The following is a 17,897-nucleotide window of genomic DNA, read 5'->3' as shown; positions in this document are numbered from 1 at the left end:
AAAGGGAGCTGGCTTTCCTTACGTGCTTTTTGTCTCCTGTTCTGTAACAACACCTGCGTTTCTGGGGTTATTTCCAAGGTAAAGATATCTTTCTGTTTTTACATGTAATAAATGATCATGGGACTATTGTAGAAACTTTAAGAGAGAGGGGGGGAGGGGTATATTCTACCCCTTTTCCACTAGTGAACACATTTCTTGGATGTTAATTCCACAAGGATAAAGCTCCATAGTAGCATAGTACTTCTCACTCTGTCTCAACAGCCTGGTTCAGAATGGTCAGTTTCAGTGCCTGTTTCTTTAAATGATAATGAACCACTTGTTGTTCACGGCGACCCAGCACACAGCAGTGAGGAGCAGAGGCTCTGGGTTTTAGCCGTTTTTGCTTGGTTCTCTTTCTTCTCTATTCTCAAATTCTTGCTCTTATTCCTTGTTGTGTTTTGCTTTGTTTATCTTCATCTGAACTTCATCATGAACACGGGTCCAGCACTGTGATTGGAGAGACTCAGACGAGGGGGTGGGGCAATTGTAAAGTCACTTAACTCTTTGTGAAACTAAGCACAGAATCTGAACTGTGTTTCGTGCCTTATTTTATGACTTGGTTAAAACACAAAAGACTGAGTGTTTTTTTTTTGCCATGGGCAGTTTGCTCCAGAGATTATTGTGCACTTTAAACAAAGGATGTATTACATACATCCCCTTTAAGCATCAGTCCAGAAATGTGTTCACTGTAGAGCAACACATATCTTTTCACATAATACATAGATAAATATCTATCTCCCCCTAGTGGAAAACTCGCAGAGCCTGTCACAGGAAAACTGCTGCTTAAGTAGGAGCCTGGGGTATCAGCAGTTTGAGATAACAAGCGATATCTCATGTTGATAGACACCGTCTGTGTTCCTCTTTAAACCTTGTGTAGAAAGGACTATTGAAATCAGATCACTGTCCTATCACTGTTTCTGATATGAACTCCACTGAAGCTGAGAAGTGGCAGATACGATGGACTGGTAACGAGGGGAAACTCAGCTATATTTGGAGCTGCATTCTTTTTCTCAGCTGTTCTGTTGAGCTTGTAAAGCCTGACTGCCATCCACTCAGATGGTGCATTTGTTGAACTGATCATCATTCAATTCCGTAGTGGTCCAAAATCTAGCAATCAGGGAGTATATTTGGACAACCGAAGCCTAATGGTTAGAGAAGTGGGCTTGTGACCAGAAGGCTGTTGGTTTGATCTCCACCACTGTCTCCTCCAACAACATCCATGGCTGATTTACCCTTGAGCAAGGCACCTAGCACCTAAATGCCCCCTGGGCACTGGGGTGGCTGCTGTATGCCCCCGGTGTGTGTGTGTATACTCCCTGCCCTGCCCACAGAGAAAAATACAGAGGCTAAGTAAACACTTTGTTGTATTTTGTGCAATGACAATACAGGGCTTGTTTATGTTCAGTAAAATGCATATTTGGCGGTTGCTATGGTGACTTTAAGCTCATGTGTAGCTGCTCCAGTGTCCCATTTTCCATACTGTGTGCACCTTAAAGCAGCTGAACTCATTTGCTGCCTCTATTTCATTAATCAAGCTGGTCACAACATAATGACCCACTATTTTTGGACTAAACCCATTTGACTGTTCCCATGCCAACAAATCTGATTCAGTACATCAAGGGTTCAACCGCTGAGCCCGAACAAGTGGACACTTTCCTGCTCTTGGGTCCTGTGGGACACCGATTGGTTTAGTGTAACACTCAGAACATCCAAACAGCACATGATTAAGACTATTATCTGTGTCAGTGATATCTCTGATGAGGGCTGTGTTTATTAAGTGTATAAATAGATGATAATTACATTATAATAGATCCACTTCAACTCACATGGTTCGACACAAACTTGAAACACTTGCAGATGAACATTCTGTCCAGTAGAGGGCAGCTTAGTTCCCAGGCCACTTAACAAGCCATGACATTTAAATGGATACCCGTCCACCCCTCCCTGCAGTACACAGAGTAGCTGGAGCTTTAAATAAAGCTCAGGCTTTATGAATGTGTCTACACATATAGGACACACACACACACATTTACAGTAGACTGGGTCAGATCTGACCTGGACATTCCATTCTCCTCAGAGTCAAATCATATCTTTATATATATCCCCCACTATACTCTCTCTATACATTAGAGTTGCAGTGCGTCACTGGCCAATTTACTGGAAACCCTTTCTTTTTACATCCCCTCAATGTCTACTTTGAGATCATCTGCCTGATACTGTAGGCCCACTATTTATAGTCATGTGCAAAATCTTATGCATGGGATTAAGTGAACACTAGGGTTAGGGCAGGACATTAATTCAATATCAATATCAATATATATATATATAACATAGTAAAAGTAAGGAAATGAGTGTCTGGTAGATTATTTGTTTGTTGTAACAATGCTTCTCGGCCTGTTCATTTCCCTTTTAAATGGGAATTTTCCCCACAAATGCATGTTCCTTACAAATGTGGCACCGTTTTAAGTGGGAAATGAACAGGTTTCCAATGGTATAAGATTTATTTCCTAGAAGAATTGTTACAACAAAGAAATAATCTACCAACACAAATGCCCTCACTTTTTTTCTTTGTTTTTAAGAATTCTATGAGTTTTAAAAACCTTTTCAACATTTTAATACACATTAATAACATCATCGGTCACTGACAGACGTTCATTACAAGGCACTGCCATCAGTTCATTGCTCAATTTTAAATTTAGTTTATTACTATTAATATTGACAAAGATAAAAGTGTTATGTTTGATGGTTATGTCATGTTTGGGAGTGTTTTTTGTTCATATCAATATCAGAATTATATCATATCGATCAAAATCTGGTAACCCTGGTTAAAGACTGGTGTCTTTTGGTGAATTTTTATCTACTCTTAAGTCGTCTCCAGTTCCATCCCGTTAGCTGTTGGCTGAACTCCCCCTGTCACACACACCTTCAACAATGGGAGTGTGAGGATAAGGACATGCTTCCTCTGAGACATGTGATGTAAACCACCACCTGTTTTCACACTGCCCTGGGACAGCCCAACACACTGGAGGATAGCGCCAGTTGCTCAGGTCTCTCTCATCAGCTGATCGAGGCCTGTGCTAGCTGTCGTCATGCTGTGAGAGACAGGGACAGGCCAAACACCCAGAGAGTGAGGTCTGTTCTGCTCTCCTAGCTCTCTTAGGGTGGAGGAACCATTACTTGGGGTTGAACTGGGCATCTCCTGATGACCAACAAATACAACGCTGGGCCAGACAACTTTCCCAGTATTTTAAACTAAAAAAAAAAAATGCACAAAATTACATGTTTAAAAAGCTTTGTGTAGATGATGTATTCAAAGCATGTTTACTTATGGAATCAATAAAAAATATATATACCATTTGGGGCGGCACAGGGGTGCAGCAGGTAGGTGTCGCAGTCACACAGCTCCAGGGACCTGGGGGTTGTGGGTTCGATTCCCGCTCCGGGTGACTGTCTGTGAGGAGTGTGGTGTGTTCTCCCTGTGTCTGCGCGGGTTTCCTCCGGGTGACTGTCTGTGAGGAGTGTGGTGTGTTCTCCCTGTGTCTGCGTGGGTTTCCTCCGGGTGACTGTCTGTGAGGAGTGTGGTGTGTTCTCCCTGTGTCTGCGTGGGTTTCCTCCGGGTGACTGTCTGTGAGGAGTGTGGTGTGTTCTCTCTGTGTCTGCGTGGGTTTCCTCCGGGTGACTGTCTGTGAGGAGTGTGGTGTGTTCTCTCTGTGTCTGCGTGGGTTTCCTCCGGGTGACTGTCTGTGAGGAGTGTGGTGTGTTCTCTCTGTGTCTGCGTGGGTTTCCTCCGGGTGACTGTCTGTGAGGAGTGTGGTGTGTTCTCCTTGTGTCTGCATGGGTTTCCTCTGGGTGCTCCGGTTTCCTCCCACAGTTTAAAAACACACGTTGGTAGGTTGATTGGCGAAAGTGTCCATAGGTGTGAGTGAATGTGTGAGTATGTGTGTTGCCCTATGAAGGACTGGCTCCCCTCCAGGGTGTATCCCCGCCATGCGTCCAATGATTCCAGGTAGGCTCTGGACTTAACGTGACCCTGAATAGGATAAGCAGATCCATTACAGATAATGGATGGATGGATATACCATTTGCCCCAGGGGTTCAAACCTTTTTAAAAAAACTTATATAATGTGATCCAGTTGATTTAAGATCAAAGAAACAAGTGTAGAGTTTGGTGCACTGTACATGGGCCTTTGTCTGAGATGTTCATTGTCTGGACAGAGCTGATCTGATGGTAACGGCTGTGATAATAAATCTATTGATTCAGCCAATAAATGGGTTGCTAAAATCTAATTTACCAAACTACTATCAAATGTAATTTGATTGGTAACATCTTGTTTGCCTCAGATCAAATGGTCAGTGTACGTACGGTTGAGGGCTGGTTATTCATGAATGAGAAATTGTGGGTTCCTTATAACGCGGAGAGCATCATTTCACATGGGCCCTGCCTGATTGACCATGACTTCAGGTCTGTGATTGTGTGCAGTGTGCTATGCTAATGAACAGGCTCTCAGTCATAAATATTCATGAGTAAACAGCCTGACATTTCAGCTCGGACAGTTGGTGCTGTTCATCAGGAGACAGGACACCATTTCACTTAGAGGCTTTACAACACTTCTCATTCCCCTCAAACATGCCTCCCTCCCTCTCTCCCTCTCTCTCTCTCTCTCTCTCTCTCTCTCTCTCTCTCACCACCCCCGTTCCTCAGTCACAGTTGGTATATGCATTCAGAATTCGAAAACATGGGCTGTATATATAACTAAGGGTAAAAAAAATGTATCCTAACATCAAAATAATTTCCACACTTCCACACCAAAATGATGAAAAAGTTTTTTTTAAAAAGACATTTTAAGAAATGTCTGCTGACAGCAAGAAAATGTGTTTAAAATCATTGTCTACAGCAAAACTGCATTAAATACCTCTTCCATTCTCTCCTGCTGCTCTCTCACTTTGTTTAGCACTGAGTGCAGTTTGTCAATTTGGTGTTCAGTTCACTCACACCTGTTGTGTGTGTGTGTGTGTGTGTGTGTGTGTGTGTATGCTAACTAAAGTGAAAAAGAGAGCAGTTAGAGAAGAAAGAAGCTGACTGAAAAGATGTGGTTGTGGGCTCTCTCTCTCTCTCTCTCTCTCTCTCTCTCTCAGGATACTCCCCCTGCAGGTGGGTCAGTCCTGGTCAGTTTTTCTGGACTTTATACTGGGCTGCAGCTGTCCTTGGATGACACATGATCTGGTCATTTACAGACTCTTCACCATGGTCAGAAATGGCCCTGAGCTATAAATCACCCTCAAGCCCAGCTTTAAATTGTCCAAAATAATCCCCTCTGACAGAGCCAACCCTTTACTGTCCTTCTCCTCTGCCGGGTCCAGGTTTCCCCCTTTCTGGCCCCCCATACACCCACACACACACAAAGACACAGATCATATGAGTCCCGTCAGTGCCCTGTTTGTGTGGTACACACTAATGAAGATGTGATATTTGAGATTTCTTTATGAAAATGTTTGTACTGGCCCTTCATAACTAAGGCATGATTTTTTTCTTTTCAGCTCAGAGAGTCCTTCAGAGACCTCAAGAAGAAATTCAACAACCTGAAGTTCAACTACATGAAGAAAACCGAGAAGCTGAGAAACCTGAAAGCAGTTAAAAACCAGATCCAGCAGATTGAGATATACATCGAAAAGCTGCAGGTAACCCCCTTTTTCATTTGTGCCAACTTACATTACATCCATCTCTTTGACAACGTTTACAAATGCACTAGTGCCCACTGTTTTCTGCCCTGCCTTTAACTGTGAGTGCACACCGAAAGCGATAAAATCGCTCAGCATCGTCCATGCAGCGGGCGATGTGTCGCTGGTGGGAGTGTCCAGCAGTACGTGAGCAGTCAGGGCCCCTATATACAGCACCCAGAGAGCTTCATGTGTTCACAAACTTGACTAGAATCTTCTTTCGTCAGAACCACATTTTGTAATTTTTAAAACCCTGGAAATCAAAAACCTACAGTAATGTTTGTTTGTTTTGTAACAAGTACTGAACATTATTTTTGACTGAAATGTCAACTGTAATTTGGGCATAATTTACTTTATCCAACTATAGCTCTAGTTAAACTTTCAAAGGAATTATTATTTACACTTTCATTTGTAATAAACAACGATTTTTATAAAAATGTTTGGACGCAGTACGTTTTTTCCTTCGTTTTGAGAAAGGAACAAATCTTCAGTAGGAAAGTGAGTGGAGCGGTTCTGAGGGAACGTGAAGACCATCTTTCTGATTGGTATTCGCTGTGTTCATTTGCATAGAGTTGAGCGGAGCTGAGCTTCGTTGCTTTACTGAATTCTCCCACTACGTATCGCTCAACGTCGTCAGGCTGTTCCCTTCTTAACCAGTTTAGAACTGGTCCAAGTTCCTTCCACATTTAAGCCTCATATCAGTGTCTGGTCAATGAGGCCACATTTATAAAAGTATGTTGTGCATTTAAAAGCAAAGTTCATGATTTTTTATAAAATTCAGAAAACACTCTCTGTAAATTAGGAAAAGAAACAAACTGTCGCGGTCCAGTATGCTAGGCTTCCTCTCTCTCTCTCTCTCTCTCTCTCTCTCCCTCTCTCATGAAAAGCATGAACTGGGTTGAGGATATTGCTCTATTCCTGCTCTATAGGTGGATAATACTGACTTTTTTGCTGTTTCAGAACACTTTAGCTGGATATGTTTCCAAACTAGGAAGATGGCTTCAAAACTAAACTACTCGAGTTACAGATGAGTTTCGGTGCTAGTTCAAACAGAGAATCAAAACTTACAGACAAGATAAACTTCATCCACGGAACAATAACAGTCATTATTTTCCCTCGAACACACCATTCCACCTTAAAACACGTGGAGCTCCCCCACAATCATTGACATTCCCTTTAAGTCCTGTTCAATAATATTGTGTCCGTCATAAACACTTTTTCGGACGCCATGTGATCTGCAGTTGTGTTTTAATCACCCACCCCTGCCCTTTTACCCCTCATCACCTGCTGTAACAGCTTAATCCTGATGAGTAGCTCTGTGGATCCAGAGCCTGCTCTGAATCATTGGTTATAAGGCAGAAACACACCATTCACAGGGCACCAGTCCATCACAGTGGTCTAAGAGTTTCTGCTGGGAGCCCTGCTACGGTCAAATGTTTTAATATTTACAGTTAGAGTTTTTGATTTGTAAGTAGAGCCAGTCTGTCCTGTTTTGCAGGTTTTGAAGAAGAGGCTGCAGGCCTTCACACTGAAGTTGTCCAGCAGCGAGAAGCATTTGATTGGCAGCAGCCCCAGAGAGCTGGAAGATGCCGTCAATGAGCTGCAGAGACAGCTGGGAGATTTTGACAGAGCAGTGGAGGAGTACAAACAGAACCTGGATCTCAGCATGAGGCTCCAGCAGGCCATGGAGGAGGTGTGGAAAGACCCAGAACACTGTTGTGCAAGACTTTTACTCACACTTTATAAACGTACAGCAGAGTTCACATTTCCTGTGCAGCCGTCTGTCAGAGATCACCATGAAGACCTCAGCTGGAAACAAGCTCAGCTTGTTTAGGTTACATTCACCACTGAAACAAATCAGCTGTAGAAATGTAATGATAAACGGCAGGTAGTGCAACTGAGAAAGATATATACCTTTGCTTCTGATGCCATCTGGGTTCAGTAACATTCCTAATAACATGCCGTATGCTTCTTCAGAATGGTATACACTCAAATATACAGTTTTTCACAAAAGTTCCTTTAAGTCTGCTGACCTAAAAAATATATATCTTCACCCATTAAATGCGGCATCTTAAAAATCTTAATAGATTTAATCAAATTTCTCATTTCTTTATAGTAACAGTAGTATTATTCTGTTTATTTATTTAATATTAATATTTATTTATTCATTTATAGCTTTATCTTTAGTAATTTTCCATCCAATTGCCAGAGAACGATTTCAATGTAATATACATTATATACCAAAAGTATTCACTCACCCATTCAAATCATTGCATTCAAGTGTTCCAATCACTTCCATGTCCACAGGTGTATAAACACAAGCACCTAGACATGCAGATTGCTTTTACAAACATTTGTGAAAGAATGGGCCACTCTCGGGAACTCAATTCCAGCATGGTACTCTGATAGGATGCCACCTGTGCAACTAAATATTCCACAGTCAACGGTCTGTGGTATTATAACAAATTTGAAGCGTTTGGGAATGACAGCAACAACTGGTAGGTGCTGAGGCCAACTTACCGAGAGATTTTGAAAAACTTCATACTCCCAACATTTTGGGAGTTTGGGGAAGGCCCCTTCCTGTTCCAACATGACTGTGCACCAGTGCACAAAGCAAGGTCCATAAAGACATGGATGAGTCAGTTTGAAGAACTTAGAAAGCCTTCCCAGAAGAGTTGAAGGCGTTATATACTTTGTGTTATAATACTTTTGGATATATATATATATATAATGTATATGTGTGTATAAAATTCCTAAAATATGTCTGACTTTTGCAACAATCTCAGAATGGGAGATATAGGAAATATATTTATATAATTTGACTATATTTAAGATGCATTTACTTATCAAGGAATTAATCTGGCAATGTTAATACTTTCCTATTTTCCTCTTACATACTTTCCTTCAACTATCATTCAGCTAAATATATCACATATTCTATAATTACTATAAAGATCCTGAACATACACCTACTCACAAAATTTAAATTATGTTCTCCCTCAGCCTAAAACTGACACTTACCCTAGTCTTGATCTTAACAACCAGAGTTTATTAAAAATATGACTGTGGTTAGATGTCTGTATCATAATCCAAAGAACGTGGGGCCAAATCATTTTTTTATTAGATTTTATTTCAAGTTTGCTAATGAAATGTTGGTAATCTTGTGTTTGCCTTGCAGTATCAGTTTTGGTGCGATGAGGCGAGCTCCACCATCGTCAGAGTGGGCAAGTACTCATCTCAGTGTAAGACCAAGGAGGCCATTAGCTCTCTGTATAAACAGTTTGAGAAGTTTGTGTGGCCCACAATTCCACAGCAGGAGGAACGCATCAGTCAGATCACAGAGCTCGCAGTGCGTCTTCATGGTGAGACTTCAGTGAAAAGACGACTGTTATAATAGGTTCACATTGTGTACAGACTTGCTGTATTTATTGTATATTCTTGTTTAAATGGGTAAGTTCTTTAATAAAGATGACATATGGGGCCTGGTTTAAAACTACGACTGTCTCCTTGGTTCTGGTCTCGATGTTCATTCTCTCAGCTCCAATGAGCATACAGGAGTACTCTGTAGTTTAAATTACAGACTGTAGTATATATGTTGCTCTGCGTACTATGTTAGCACGCTCAAGAGACAACCACAGAGCAGGTATGATTGGGTGATGGGTCATTACCAGTGCTGCATTGACACTGACGTAGTGGTGTGTTAGTGTGTGTTTTGTGGTACAAGTGGATCAGACACAGCAGTGCTGCTGGAGCGTTTAAAGGCCTCCAGTGACCACTGTGCAGAGCAACAGATGGACTACAGTTTACTATACATGTGCGCCTGTCTGGAACTAAGAGAGTGTTCAGTGAAGATAGAAATAAGGTGGGGGTAGTAATGTCATGACTGGTTGGTTTATGTGTTTTATCTAATAACCAGAAACATCTGCAAACTGGTGGAGAAACGTCTGCACATTTCATCCCCCTACTGAGAATAGAGTTCTTTTCTTTAGAAATATATTTAGTTGGGTTTGTACGTGGAGTCCTGCACTCTGCAATCTGTTTAATTTTGACTCTTAATATTTACAATGGATATGAATCTGAACAAATGAACATAAAAAGAGAGGATGGGCTGTCGTTGTGCTAGGAGCCAATAAAAAGAGGTGGGGGCATACACTGGGGAAATGATTCCCAGGACTTCTCCTTTGATAGGGGATCTTTAAACCCAAAAATACACTCATTTTTAAAAACCGTTGGAATCACAGACATAACTGAACATAGCATAAATATAAGACTTTGCTGCATCCTTCATAACACTTTTATAAAAACAGTCACCATTCTCCTCCTGCTTTATAATGTCTCTAATGTATTATATGTTGTATGCAGGTGCTGAAGAAGGGAAGAAGTATGTGGAGAAAACTGTAAACAAGCACACAGAGATAGTAGAGTCCATAAAGGAACTCTCCAGTGGACTTTTAGACCTGGAAGCCAGAATACAGGTCAGTAATATTTAGTTTTATCACTGGGCACAAGATGGGAACACATCCTGGATGGGGCATAGTATAGAATTGAACAGTTATAACAGTATTAATATATAAATAATAGCATTGTAAATCCCCATTTCTAAAGACAACTGGGAAGCTGTGTTAAATGGAATGAAATGATGTGTAAATAATAAACCAGATTTATTTGAAAACAGTATTAAGACCAGAGATCAAATGTTGAAAATGAAAAACTGTAGTACTTTTTGGACTTATATTTAATTTGATGCCAGTAACACATTTATTAAAGGATGGGACAGGGGTAAGAAAAAGGGAGTAAATTGTGCATTGCTTAAAAAACACGTCTCACAATTAGTTTGGTTCATTGGAAAAAGTCACTGGGTTCAAAAAGAGGCTGAGTAAAGTTCACCACAGTGTGAAACACTATGGGAAAATGGGGCTGTAATAAGAGTGGCTACAAACTTTTAAATGTTGAAACGTAAAGGTTCTGACTGTAATGACGCACATAAAACTGTATTTATTTATTTATATCTCCAGGTGGAGTCTTTGAAACAAAGTCCTGAGCAAAACAAACCATACGACACCATTGACACTGTAAGTTTCACTAATAACTTATAGCTTTCTCATAAACAAAACTGTATGCAGAAGTTTGGGCACACGTGGTCAAATGTCATGCATTGTGAATATACAGTATACATTACCATGTCTTATACAGGAAACATACATGTATTCCTTGAATTGAACATAATGGGGAACAGCATAAAGAGGTCATGACCCATTTGATAATTAAAAAAAATGTTTCACATGTTTAAATCTGTAAATAAAAATATTCACAAAATATTTCAGCCTTCAGACAAAAAGTTGACATTGATTCATTAGATCTGTCTCCCTGATTTTGTCTATTAATGTCTGTAGACGCTTTATTTGGTGGAGTTGTTCTCCTGAACGCTCCTAGAGATGCTAGGTTTTTACAGCTGATCTGAAGCAGTTAAACATGTCCTTTGACCAGACACCCAATCTTTTGTATATGAAAATATCTTTGAATATGTATACATTGTCTAAGAGTCTGTATATTGTGTATAATGATCACTGTGCATTGTCTGTAAACTATCAGAATTTTGTGTTTATTTATTGAGAGACGTCATCAGCCGTAACCAAATCTAATTCTTATTCTGATTCTGAATTACCTTCGTATTTCGAACAGCCTGAGGTAAAGGAGACAGGTCACACCCCTGAGATAACCGGACCTGATGGCCACAAAGAGGAACCTGTCACCATGAAGCCAGACAGCAAGAAACCTCAGCTGCGTAAATCACGAAGTCAGGACTTACCAGACAAGCCTCAGTCTGTGCAGAAAGTCCCCTCAGAGAGCCACAGTTATACACAGGAAGCGTACTCCAAAACCAGCACGGTTCACACCTTCACCAGCAGGTCCACCATCGAGAGGAAAGAGCAGTCTCACACGTCTTACTCTCACTCACACACCTTCAGTGTGTCTCGCTCACCCTTGGAGAGAGATCGCAAAGTCTACTCCCTCCAGCAGACCAAGAGACCCTCACAGGACACACCCCCTCCTCAGTGGACCACCTTATCAAACGTCCAGAGTGATGAGAAGGGGACACACCACAAGATCCAAGTTAGTGGCAGAACTCCACACAGTACACACAAATTGTGAAGAGTATGTGTCCCACTTGACGCTAACATTCACTAGCCAGAATAATTAAAACTTACGGATATAGAAACAAGCAGCATTTATACAAACGTTCAATTCAGACAGGACTTGTCACCACCCTACCTCAGAGTACAGTTTCAGTAGAGCACGTTTGGGGCATTCCAGACACAGCCATGTAGTCTTATGTACTTGCACTGGCCGTTAAATGGAAAACCTTTTCAAGTCAAGGTTTCTAGGATGCAGAGAAAATGCTCTTCAGATTTGTACATCATTGGTTAACTGTCATTAAGAAATCATCAGACGTAACCAAGGAACCTCACCACGAGTGAACTACCATCAGATTAAAGTAAGATATAGTGTCTCCCGAGTTGCACAGTGGTTTAAGAGGTTCGGTCAGAGAGTTTGGGAATCAGTGGGAGCACACTTGGTCTTGCTCTCTGGTTTGGTAGGATGGTCCTCTATCCATCTCCCATCATCACAGTGTGTGCAGTGCTGTCTGCTGATGTGACAGATCTGGGCAGTTGGCGCTCTTCAGTGACATAAAGGGCCGTCCCGTGATAATATGTTATCAGCTGTTCAAAAAGGGGTGACTGGTTACACGTGCTGGAGAACGTACATGCTTACTTTAACCTTCCCAGTTTGGTGGCATTGTGTGCAATTGAGGGAGTCCTAGCAAATGGGTGAGTGGGTGGGCGTGATGACAAATTAAAAAGTGACAAATTGACAAGATTTTTGTGTCCTCAAATGCTGGACATTAATGTCGTACAGTGATTATTACGGCTGTTTGTCTTTTTAGAGTGAAGCTCCTCTCGCAGCAGAAGATGACCTCTTCTCTCAGAGTGTGCCCCTAGAGGGAGACTTCCAGCAGGACCACCTGACCGAGGAATCCTTCTCAAACGATGAATATGAGTGCACTTCTCCGGATGATATCTCTCTGCCTCCTCTGTCTGAAACGCCAGAGTCCAACATGGTTCTGTCTGAGAACGATCTGGACCTGGACGGCTACTGTGTGAGCTCGAACAGCACCAACCTCAACCAGTTCAGCCACACTGAGAGTTATCCTTCCCCTACTGCCGGGGCGGTCAGCCGCTTCAGGGCAGAGTCGTCCTCTTTCATCCAGAGTCCACTGACCGTCCCCACGCCAACCATCATCTCCAGCACCATCAACATCTTAAAGAGCAGCAAGCCTGGGAACCTCACAGAGTGCCACCAGACCCTTTACTCGCTGCATGAGAGCCGGACTGAGAGCCAGAAGTGTGTGCATGACCCCACCCCGGCCCGAAACTCCAACAACCGGGCCAGTAACACGCATGCCCCCCATAAACCCCACTTAACCTCTGAGCAGGAGTCTGCGCTTTGTGGCCTGAGAGCTGCGGGAAACCTAGAGACAGCACAAGGCCCTAATTTCTCCAAGCTCTTGTCTAACACCACCGTAAAGGAGGGCTCTCCGGTGACCCTGGAGGTGGAAGTCACTGGATTCCCTGAACCTGCTTTGACCTGGTGGGTAGCCTACAACAAGATTAACCCCTAGTTTCCCACACACTCATACATTTATTTGAAAAGTGTAAATAACGTCATTCAGAGTGATCTAATGGTAATTGGTTGATTGTAGAAAAACATACTCAGATTTCTTTAAAGTGATAGGAACCAGGGGTCAGTGTCTACAACTCATATAGACATTGTATTCCTTCTCCACATTCAGCAGTGTACTGCTTGTTCCTCTGTGTTGTTATATGGAATGTCGCTAATGGTAAAATGTGGTAAACCTGAAGCAGGAGACCAAAACCTTCTGAAAACTGCTATAAAGCAATGTCTCTGGCGTTATCTACTCTATAGCTGTAACGTAAATACTTCTAGTGATGACTTTTTAAAGGCAATCATTTCTACAGCCATTCAGACTCTAGGTTTCTCCAGAACTGAACACTCTGATTGACTTTGTGTACATTTTAATGATTAAATTTTGCATAAACGTGGAGTTCCCCATAAAGTGGTCCATTATTTCCTCTTTGATATTTTTGTTACTGAATTTATTCCACTTGAAATTATTATTGTTCTTTATAAGTTCAGTTATTTTTTATCAGAAGTTGAGTTGAAGTCTTCAGGTATGCTAATCACATTCTCCAAACCACTGGAAGACCTCAGGCAGGAGATATTTTAAAAGGGACATATTGTGAACAGATCCCATGCTCAGTGCATTTGCACAGTCAAGTCTCTCAGTCCACACACTTTTATATAAGATTACCAAGAGCTGTTTTTGCTCACCTTCTGGCGTCAAGTGCAAAGTCTTTAGAATTCCCCTGCCTCCTCTCCTGAGTCCCATATTTATGTGGGAGTGCAATGATGAGGTTAAACTGATCAAAACAGACTCAAAAAGGGTGGAAAATTAAGAGCACTGAGAAAACAAGAATGTAGACGAAAGAGAACTGAGCAAAAACTGCAAAGAAAATGAGCTTCTGCTCTTCTCCTCACTGCTGTACGCTCAGGTAGCTGTAAACAGCGAGTGGCTCATTATCATATAAAAAAACAGGAGCTTGATCCTTGTGGTCACATATGTTCATTAAGACCCATATCTGTGTTCCCTTGTGGAAAAGAGAGAGCATTTGTCCCCTTTAAAAACGTTATGCTAATTGTTGCCTTGCATGAAGGTTGTTGATATTGAGAAAATATAACCTACAGTCTTATTAATAGTTCTGGAACTGTCTGACGTTATTGCATAGCCCTAAAAGACAATGGATTCGCATGATGAATTTACTCTGTAAATGGAGTATTTACTTCATTCCTCGAGATCTGGAGTTATGTACGTCAACATCGAGATAGAGCTAATGTTGTTTTCAAGGCACTGGCCGAGCCAGAAGCTAATATAATGAAAAAGAAGTAGTTTGAGTGTCCAAGTGGCACTATATCATCAGCTTCATGGTGATAAGACTGAAAGTGTAAGTTGTCAAAGTAGGCTTGTTTCCACTGGATGCATGTTAGCCTTTTAGCGAGCATAACTGGACAGTTAATGTTCTCCTCCAAGCATGCTCGGGTATCCAGTGGCGTTTGTAAAGTTGTGTTGGCTGGATCCACATGTGTTAACCTTTGCCCTCTCAATAAAACAGAGCGAGTCCATTGTCTTGAAGGGTATCCATACATTAACCTACACATTTAGCAGTGTTCAATTTGAAATGATTCTATTTGTACTAGCTTCTGATGTTTCTGTTTCCCTCGATAACTTTTCTGGTTTGTCACTCTGTAGATTCTAGCATTAATGTCACCATTTTGCTGTTTTTCGAATGTCTCTTTTCACCTCTTTACTAACCACAGCACTCAGTCTTTGCTTACTATTTTTTATTTTATTTTTTTTTGCTGTGCCGTGATTGTGTGATGTGATGATCCGCTCTGTGCCTCAGGTTCAAGAATGGACAGAAAGTGACCAGTGATGAGCACATGTCACTTTCCTGTAAAGAAGGGAAGCATGCATTGTTCATTGCGAGTGCTGTGGAGAGAGATTCGGGTCAGTATGCGGTTAGTGCCTCAAACCCATCCAGCACGGTCCACTCCAGCTGCCTGCTGCAGGTCACAGGTAACAGCTGCCCTGACCTCAACTCACTCAAACTGGACTGGCACACCTGTCTGGGCACCCTCTGTGTTCTCCTGTGGCTCCTCTACCTGCTGGTGTTTTAACCTTCACAGACCTTTAAAAATATCACAGACACTGGTCCCCTCCTGTTCTTCCCCTCTCATCACCTTAGCACCTTATCACCTGGTCACCTGATCACCTTGGTACTTTATCACCTGGTCGCATCATCACATGGACACCTCATCACCTTGTCACCTCATCGGCTGGCCACCTGATGTACTGGGGACCTCATCAACTGGTGACCTGTTCAAATTGCCACTTGGTTACTTATCATTTATTGCCTTATTGCATGGTTACCTTATAAAATTATCACCTTGCCACCTGGTCACATGATCCCCTGGTCACTTGGACACCTGATATCTGATTTCAGAGCTGCACACTATACTACAAACACTGGAAGTAATACTGATGCCCATTTCCACTGCTGTTTAAATGTTCAGTGGAATCTCTGAAATATTATCACCTGTTACTATGAAACGATATGATGATTACAAACATTTTGCATAAATTAATATGAAGTTGGTAAAGAAAAATGAATTAATAAATAACTAAATTAATTATGAACACATTTAGATACTAAAATTGCTGGATTTACATTTAAAAGTGGAGGTAAATATATATTTTAAATGGAAAATTACAGTATTTATTGCTAAATGCTTTCAAGCTGAAATACTGCATACATTAAATTTGCATTGCATACGTTGTTATTGTATATAAAATAACAAATAACTGAAAAGTGATCACTCTTTTTTCTAATGCTATTCTAAATCATTTTTATAAACAATTCTATACCTGACAGCTTTGATTTTCAGAGTGCTCTCAGGATGAGGTGCTCATATTTTAACACTGAATATCACACCAATCCAACATCAATACATCTGAATAATGTTTTCATATATTATTCATAGTTCATTAGAGAAATGTACTTTGTTTTTATTAAAAAGAGTCATGTCCTGTGCTAGAACATGTCCTTCTGCCATGAACATAACTCCAATGGTCGTACAGCTGTAATAAAGTGATGTATAAAAGACACTGGTTCATGAGCCTTCCTTCTTGTATATTTACGTTTACAGAAAAACATACAAAATATGCACCACTCTAAGAACACATAAGAAAACCTTCTGTCCAATTATATTTTGTTTGTTTTTTAATTTATTGTTGTTTTTGATTATTTAAATTATTTAAATATTTAAATATTTTCATGATGAAATGAGGGTGGTGCAGCAGGGGCCTGGAGGTTGTGGGTTCGATTCCCACTCCGGGTGACTGTCCGTGAGGAGTGTGGTGTGTTCTCCCTGTGTCTGCGTGGGTTCCCTCCGGGTGACTGTCTGTGAGGAGTGTGGTGTGTTCTCCCTGTGTCTGCGTGGGTTCCCTCCGGGTGACTGTCTGTGAGGAGTGTGGTGTGTTCTCCCTGTGTTTGCGTGGGTTTCCTCCGGGTGACTGTCCGTGAGGAGTGTGGTGTGTTCTCCCTGTGTCTGCGTGGGTTCCCTCCGGGTGACTGTCTGTGAGGAGTGTGGTGTGTTCTCCCTGTGTTTGCGTGGGTTTCCTCCGGGTGACTGTCCGTGAGGAGTGTGGTGTGTTCTCCCTGTGTCTGCGTGGGTTCCCTCCGGGTGACTGTCTGTGAGGAGTGTGGTGTGTTCTCCCTGTGTCTGCGTGGGTTTCCTCCGGGTGACTGTCCGTGAGGAGTGTGGTGTGTTCTCCCTGTGTCTGCGTGGGTTTCCTCCGGGTGACTGTCCGTGAGGAGTGTGGTGTGTTCTCCCTGTGTCTGCGTGGGTTTCCTCCGGGTGACTGTCCGTGAGGAGTGTGGTGTGTTCTCCCTGTGTCTGCGTGGGTTTCCTCCGGGTGACTGTCCGTGAGGAGTGTGGTGTGTTCTCCCTGTGTCTGTATAGGGTTCCCTCCGGGTGACTGTCTGTGAGGAGTGTGGTGTGTTCTCCCTGTGTCTGCGTGGGTTTCCTCCGGGTGACTGTCCGTGAGGAGTGTGGTGTGTTCTCTCTGTGTCTGCATGGGTTTCCTCCCACAGTCCAAAAACACACGTTGGTAGGTGGATTGGCGACTTAAAAGTGTCTGTAGGTGAATGCGTGTGTGTGTCTGTGTTGCCCTGTGAAGGACTGGCGCCCCCTGCAGGGTGTATTCCTGCCTTGTGCCCAATGATCCCAGGTAGGCTCTGGACCCACCCTGAATTGGATAAGCGGTTACAGATAATGGATGAATGAATGATGAAATGAACCAATAGTAATGTTCCAATATGACTGTTAATTTACAGTTTCAGGCTGTGACCGCATGGAAATACAAAAACAATAATGCTAAACATTGGCTACGTTGTGATATAAGTTATTTCCCATAAATTGTTAAATAAAAATTTGTTATA

General features: G+C 42.0%; 1 protein-coding gene across 1 annotated transcript in view; it reads left to right on the top strand.

Moving 5' to 3' along the window:
* The window catches only part of ccdc141 (coiled-coil domain containing 141), a 49,786-nt gene extending 33,740 nt beyond the window's left edge, over nucleotides 1-16,046 (top strand). Inside the window, exons 18-25 of the mRNA XM_066641208.1 lie at nucleotides 5,578-5,718; nucleotides 7,256-7,450; nucleotides 8,936-9,119; nucleotides 10,120-10,232; nucleotides 10,773-10,829; nucleotides 11,440-11,871; nucleotides 12,704-13,407; nucleotides 15,300-16,046. Coding sequence (XP_066497305.1) covers nucleotides 5,578-5,718; nucleotides 7,256-7,450; nucleotides 8,936-9,119; nucleotides 10,120-10,232; nucleotides 10,773-10,829; nucleotides 11,440-11,871; nucleotides 12,704-13,407; nucleotides 15,300-15,573 — 2,100 coding nt within the window. The 3' untranslated portion in view covers nucleotides 15,574-16,046. The remainder of the gene's footprint in view (nucleotides 1-5,577; nucleotides 5,719-7,255; nucleotides 7,451-8,935; nucleotides 9,120-10,119; nucleotides 10,233-10,772; nucleotides 10,830-11,439; nucleotides 11,872-12,703; nucleotides 13,408-15,299) is intronic.
* The last annotated feature ends 1,851 nt before the right edge of the window (nucleotides 16,047-17,897 follow it).

This window comes from Hoplias malabaricus, chromosome 12, assembly GCF_029633855.1.
Source record: "Hoplias malabaricus isolate fHopMal1 chromosome 12, fHopMal1.hap1, whole genome shotgun sequence".
Classification (NCBI taxonomy): domain Eukaryota; kingdom Metazoa; phylum Chordata; class Actinopteri; order Characiformes; family Erythrinidae; genus Hoplias; species Hoplias malabaricus.
The sequence above is the reverse complement of the archived record's forward strand: the minus strand, read 5'-3'. Positions and strand labels throughout refer to the sequence as shown.